The 6,625-nt window shown below is 40.0% G+C and overlaps 2 protein-coding genes across 2 annotated transcripts in view; one reads left to right on the top strand and one right to left on the bottom strand.

Moving 5' to 3' along the window:
- Positions 1 to 3,085: 3,085 nt before the first annotated feature.
- Positions 3,086 to 4,150, top strand: LOC122093732 (peroxisomal membrane protein 11A-like). Its single transcript, XM_042664177.1, has one exon. It carries the CDS (start codon positions 3,186 to 3,188, stop codon positions 3,951 to 3,953), a length of 768 nt encoding a protein of 255 aa, XP_042520111.1. The 5' UTR covers positions 3,086 to 3,185; the 3' UTR covers positions 3,954 to 4,150.
- Positions 4,151 to 5,849: 1,699 nt separating this feature from the next.
- The window catches only part of LOC122093731 (probable NAD(P)H dehydrogenase (quinone) FQR1-like 2), a 9,551-nt gene continuing 8,775 nt past the window's right edge, over positions 5,850 to 6,625 (bottom strand). The window contains exon 2 of the mRNA XM_042664176.1: positions 5,850 to 6,358. Within this exon, the coding sequence (XP_042520110.1) occupies positions 6,130 to 6,358 (229 nt within the window). The 3' untranslated portion in view covers positions 5,850 to 6,129. The remainder of the gene's footprint in view (positions 6,359 to 6,625) is intronic.

Below are 6,625 nucleotides of genomic sequence, written 5' to 3'. Positions count from 1 at the left end.
TTATAGGCACTGTCATTTATAGTTATGAAAGTTCAAACAAGCGTCTTCACCACCCTAACATGAAAGTTCACAAGCATTGGCAACATTGCATGACAGACAACCCAATCTGAGACAACAACTATGTATAGGCCCTGTCATTTTTAAATAAAAGCAGGCACAACTAGCATATTGGCCTTGGAAACTGGTTGTGCAGTTCCAATCCTAAATAACACCAAACCTACGTTCATCGAAAAAACAAGAAAGCATTAACAGTTGGCCATCTACATTCATCAAAACAAAAAAACGAAATCCATCAAAAAGTCTCAATTCATCAGAAAACAAACAATTACAGGCGAAAATAACAACAAGAATAGAACACCAAAACCCAACAAAAAAAAAAGGAGATATAATAAGTTAAAACATGTTCGGTATTTTGTTCAAAGTCTTGGTGGATTTGAACCACCATAACCTGGGCATTAACCCAAGTGCTCTACCATTTTGAGCTGAAGACTCCTTACCTACACAAAAAATTGTTAGCACGTTAGAGGCTAAAAAATCAATAAAAATGCTTAAAATTATCTAACCTACAAGCTTTTCATCATACATTAGAGATTTATTTCAATTAAACAAAACTCATATTCTAATGATAAGAATGACAAATCAATATTTTCCTCCAATTGGTGTGTGCTATGCAGGGTAATCAGCAGTTACTAAATCACAAATTACTAAATTAAGTAGTAGCCATAGACCACAGGGGTAAGTGATGCACAGACTTCAGAGTATAATATTTCGGCAGGTGCAGAAACTTGGCAAGCTAATGCACCAAATAATTGAAACTGATACTTTGATACTTTGATCTCTTGCAAGCTAATGCACCAAATAATGCGCCCTTGAAACTGGTACTTTGATTCTTTGATCTCTTGCAAACTTAGAAACTGGTGACTACATTGAAACTTGGCAAGCTATGCACCAAATAATGCGCCCTTTGGCTTGACCATTTGACTACAATAATATTACTAGGTCAAGTACACAGATAAATGATTCAAGAACTTTCACTACTTTAGTGTCATTAACAGAAGTCAGTTTAACAACAAAGATTTAACTGGTGAGAAAAAATCTTGATGCAGAGGATTTGACTACTACAGTCAAGTACACAGATAAATGACACTATCACAAACCACCAGTGAGGGAAGTAATATCAAAACTTGGGCAGAAGCCGATGGACTGATATGGGAATCCTGGGGGTTTGAAATCTGCTGCATTAAAACTCCTTAACAGAGCCGCAAGGTGTGGATTTGTGTCTTCAATCAGAACATGAGGGGACTTCAACAATTCAGTCTTCATTCCTTCTCAAGGGTGGTTATTTCACAAAATAATAAATAGAAAATAGAAAGATAAGAAGAAGGGAATAGGGAAGGGGGATAGGGACTATCTCAGTTCAGGGTCCTTTCACCACTACTACATCACACCATCTCCGCATATCACAACTCTCATCAATAAAAACAAAAAAAAAAAAAAAAACAAAAAAACAAAAAAAAACAAAAAAAAACAAAAAAACAAAAAACAAAAAAGAATATCACAACTCTCATGATCAATAGATCAATTCTTCTTACCCAAATTGTTGGTTGTGACTGTAGATTACAGCCACAAGTCTTGAAGACACATAGCAAGCCTTTCTTGGGTTTGATTCATCAGGTTGATAACCTTAATCTTAGGGGGAGAAGGCAATAACAGTGTGGAGTTGGAACAACTTCATTGAAAGTAAAACATGTCTCCTCAGTATCACGATAGCCAAAAAAAGAAAGAAAAAAAACCTATCTCCTAAGATTAAGATTATCCAGATAGTGAGACCACCGCATTCAGTTTAGTAACTAAGAAGCAGGTTTAGGAATTGAGATCAAGCAAAATAGAATAACCTGTGAGAAGAGATAAAAAGATCTCGTGAGCAGAGAGAGCCCGACCTCAGATGCAAAGAGAAACCTTTGCAAAGCAACCCACGAGTTTCGTGAGCAAAGAGAAACCTTCGCAGAGCAAAGAGCAATGAGCGAGCTTTGTGAGCAGAGCTTGTAGCTAGGGTTTTCTCCTCTTTGAGCCATAATGACTCAAACCCAGCAAAAAATCCCCTTCAACTATAGGTAATACCCTTTCGTGAGCTTCAACCTTGACCGGGAGCAGCAAAAGAAACTGCATCTCCAGGTTTTCTCCTCTTTGAGAATGCAACAGAAGAACGTAGTGAGAGCATCGGACAGAGATACTAAGGGAGATTTTCATTTGTGAGCTTCGATCTTGAATCGAGAGCCTACAAGAGAGATGCAGCGAGAGGGTTGAGAGAGAGAGAGAATCGCGCAAGGAAAAATGGCAGTATGAGAAACTCAAACACAGCTCTTAGGGCTTTTGAAATTCAAATTTCAAAACATGTTCTAAACCTTACGGTTTGGGTGAACCGGTTATGCAGGTTGGTTCGAGTCATCCAGACTTGTAAACCGGATGAACTAACCTCACCCAACCGAATTAATCTTGACCATTGATGATGAATTGGACACGTGTCATCTTCTGCAACTAGCAAAACACAAGAAAACCAGGGATGAGAAAAACAGACAATTTTTACCCGTATAGACGTGGGCTGTAAAAGATCCTAATCTGAATGTATGGGAGTAATATATGCCTTTTGTTTAATATGGAACCCAGGTTCACGAAACAAGAACGGAAGCCCGAAAGCCCGAAAGCCCGAAAGCCCGAAAGACCAAAAGCCTACGGCTCCGACAGCGGACGGTTAGGGCCGTTTGGCATTGAAAGTGATCACCAGTAAATCAGCCACGCGCGACGCAAATCGTACGGCAGGCGTCAGGTTGGCCCCACATCTTTAAAATTAACTAATTCAAAAGTACGGGTAGCTTACAAGGAATTTGCCGTCACTGCCGTGGGCTAGTCATGGGCCTCCCTGACGAGTCATGGCACGCACTCCACTGCAAATGTGGATTTCCCGTCATCGTCTGACACGTCACAATAGCAAAAAATCCTCAACGACGAAAACTGTGACGTGGACAGTGACAGTGATAGCCACCCAAGTTTAGACTAAATCTTTTTGTATTTACACAAAACACCCCCGAATGTTCAGAGGCAGTTCATCGTTCATCCTAATGGGGCCATCAAATCCCGTATCATGAGGCAAAACTCTCCACAAATCTCTTCTTCGTAAAACCTCCATGGGATCTAAAGCTCCTTCGTTACAAGACCCTAAAACTGATGCTGCGAGAGCTACGAAAGAGAGGGATTTCCTGAATCATCTCGAAGCCTACCTCGCCAAGAGAGATGGCGTTGACAAGCTCCTCAAGATCTGCCGATACGCTTCCAAGATCGCCCTTGCTTCATCCGTCCTCCCTGAAACTCTCCCTCTGAGTCGTCGTCTCAAAAGCTTCGAATCGAGCGTCGGCGTTACCCGTAAGGCCTTTCGATTAGGTAAATTCGTTCAGGATTTGAACGCTTTGAGGAACGCCAGTGTCGATTCCAACCAAGAGTTATTCCTTTCAATCATCGCTTATGGCGGCGAGGGTTTGTATTACTTCATCGAGCAATTCGTTTGGTTGGCCAAAGCTGGTCTAATCGACAGTAGGCACTCGTCGAGTCTACAGAAAATTAGCGCTTGCACGGAATTTATAGGGTATTTCGGTAGTGTTGCCTTGAAAATTATGGATCTGAAGAAGATTGCGGAGGAGGAAGCTCGAGTGAAGTCTAGGATCGAGATTGCGACGCTGAGGAGTGAAGGGTGCAACAAGGAAGCTTTGGAGATGCGTAAATTGGAGCTTAAGAGATTAATGAAGAAGCTCTCGATTGTTCAAGATTTCGCGGACGGATTGATGGCTTTAGCTGATACACGAGACGGAAAAGGGGCGCTTACGAATCCACTCCTCTTAGCATCTGCAGGGCTGCTCTCAGCTCTCATTAGTACTCATAAGAATTGGTTGTCTTGTTAAATTGGGTCTTAAATCGCTGCTCGAGGCACGAACGCAACTGGAAATTCGTTATTTTCCATTTTCTATTTTCAATCAACTCAGAATTTATTAGTGGGGTAGAAAGGAAGAGAGAAATTCAACATTTAATCCTTCAAGGGAAAGTATTTGTATTTGTTTTTATTATAATAAACAAACTCTCTCGGGAACTGGTTTCTTCTTCTTGGTTCTTGCAATCTGTGTTCTAAGTTCCTGAATCTGTTTCCTGGAATGCAACGAACTCACAAGTATAGAATTTGAATGCACGACGCAGAGTATAATAAGAGAAATCCAATTGGGATATGGATTTTATTAACCCTTCAAATCAATTGCTTGAATTCAATCTCTAACCATTTTTACTTTAAAACCAACCTTCTGACAAAATTCGAGATGAATCCTCTTTGCTAAACTCGCATTTTGTCGTGGTCGCGGATTGAATCCTGCAACGCAAACCTCTTAAGGAATGGATGAACTGAGTAAAAACTCAACATATGGAAGATTAATTGGTCCCGGAACGATTGGTTTTGCAGATGTTCTTCGGTGCTTTTGCTTGTGGCTTTCCATCATCTCTGGTGCAAGATCAACAGAGATGTGTACATATTATTAGACGATCAGATCCTCTGTTCACGCCGTTCACGCCAATTAATGTACTATGTCATGGAAGAGTGAGAAAATTGCATACCAGAGGTGGGTTTGTGAACACAGTGAGTGAGCAATCACGATCTACTAAGAAATTGTAAAGAACTCTTCTGTATGATCTATTACCACCCTTTAAAATACAATGGTTTCAGTCACTTCTAAGGTATAAACATATCTAGACCAAAAGTGGCTATCATCTCCGCTTACAAGAACTTGGGGCAGATCTTCCCTGTTTCTTTTAAGCAGGTATGAGGATGCTTTTTTTAATTGTTTGTATTCTTTGCTTAACATTAATGGAAATGGCAATGGTTCCAGAATCACTATGGTGAATGGGACTACATATAGACGGTGAGGAATGAGAAAAAAAAGGAGGGAAAATGGAGTAGAGAGGATCCTTGGTTTGTTTGTTCTCTTTGCTTCAATTTAAAACTGGTTAGCAGTGCAAATGCAAAGTACAAGATAAGAATCCTGAAACGCTAGGTCCAGATTATCAAAACCTCAAATCAGAAAATAGTCCCTTCTTTGAGGAGAAAATTTTCATGGTGGAGGAAAACTACATCCATCTAGTACCCTTCCACTGTTCTCTGATACCCTCTGCACACTGTTGGAACCCCTCGGTCATCCCTTGTGATCATTTGATCAAGGGGTTGACACTTGTGTAATGTCCAAGCATAAAATCTTTGGTCTCTCATCCATAAAATTATGGCATCAAAGATGGCTTTGAACCACTGGTAGATTTGTCACCCTAATTGGGAGGATTCCTTCGGATTTCCTGAGTTTTGACAGAAGTCATCCATTAACAGTTTCATTAGAAATGGCTTGGCATTAGCAAATCCTTTCAAAATCTACAAGAACAATAGCTGGCTTCATCTTTGGCTGAAAAGCCTAAAATAGTTTACAGTATAAGCAAATCTGCTTCTGAGAAATCAGGTAGATATTAGTTTCATCCCACCCTAAATATGTAGGAACATCTTATAAATGTATCAAATAGAAGAAAGTCATTGACACAGCAAGAGAGAGTATACAGAACAAAAGCCACTTCTTCATTACCATAATGAAACATTGAATAAGACTTTTTGAGACAATATAGAACCTTTTTTTTTTTGGTGAACAATGGGGATACAACCAGTAAAAATGGAAATAATAATGTGGCTAAACAAGGCCAGTCTCCTCACATTATAACTCACAACCAGACTTGAATATCTTGAAAAATAAACAGTCATTGAAAATGAAACTGACGTATACAAAAGAAGACAACCCACAATTTCATTATTACTATATGATGAAACACAAATAAGATATGTTGAGACCATATACAACTTTCTGAGCAAACAATGGTGGCAGAACTGGCCAAAAATGGAAAGAACGGGATATTGTAGCTAAACAAGGGCATTTTTTCCCACAATAAGCCTTCCAACACATGAAATGCTACAGCCAATCACAATATGAAAAGATTTTTAATAAACAAGGGACGAGCTACTAAACGCAGGTGGAATAGACAAGGACCTGGCCAAACATGTTATCAAACATGGGCAAGCCTCTTGACGACAGCAGCCATGTATTTTCCCTGATGCTCTGCAAGTGCAAGCTCTGTCCCAGTAGGCTCCCTTGTGCCATCACCAGCATAAACTCCAGCACCATATGGAGAACCACCCCTAATGGAGTCCATTGTGAACATTCCAGCTCCGAAGGTGTATCCAATGGGGACAAATAGCATTCCATGATGTGCTAACTGGGTGATTGCTGTCCACCTGCAACAAATACAAAGAAAATACATCTTAAGAAGGAAAGTTGACAAGCAAAGGAACAGATGACAACTAAAACCCTCTGAATCCCTAGGAAAAAGACTGCAACCATAAGGGTGGGGGGGGGATATAGAATGCTGATATGCCTGAACAATTCAAACTAGCCATTTTTTCAGGCGTAGCAATTGAACTCCATTGAATTGCAAGACTAAAAAAGTATGATTATAGAAAGCAATAAAAGATTTTTTTTTTTTTTGGGGGGGGGGGGGGGGG

Source organism: Macadamia integrifolia, chromosome 11 (genome assembly GCF_013358625.1).
Source record: "Macadamia integrifolia cultivar HAES 741 chromosome 11, SCU_Mint_v3, whole genome shotgun sequence".
Lineage (NCBI taxonomy): Eukaryota > Viridiplantae > Streptophyta > Magnoliopsida > Proteales > Proteaceae > Macadamia > Macadamia integrifolia.
The sequence above is the reverse complement of the archived record's forward strand: the minus strand, read 5'-3'. Positions and strand labels throughout refer to the sequence as shown.

Excerpts from the sequence above, each read along its gene's own strand:
- LOC122093732 (XM_042664177.1), top strand. The coding sequence starts at position 3,186 with ATGGGATCTAAAGCTCCTTCGTTACAAGACCCTAAAACTGATGCTGCG.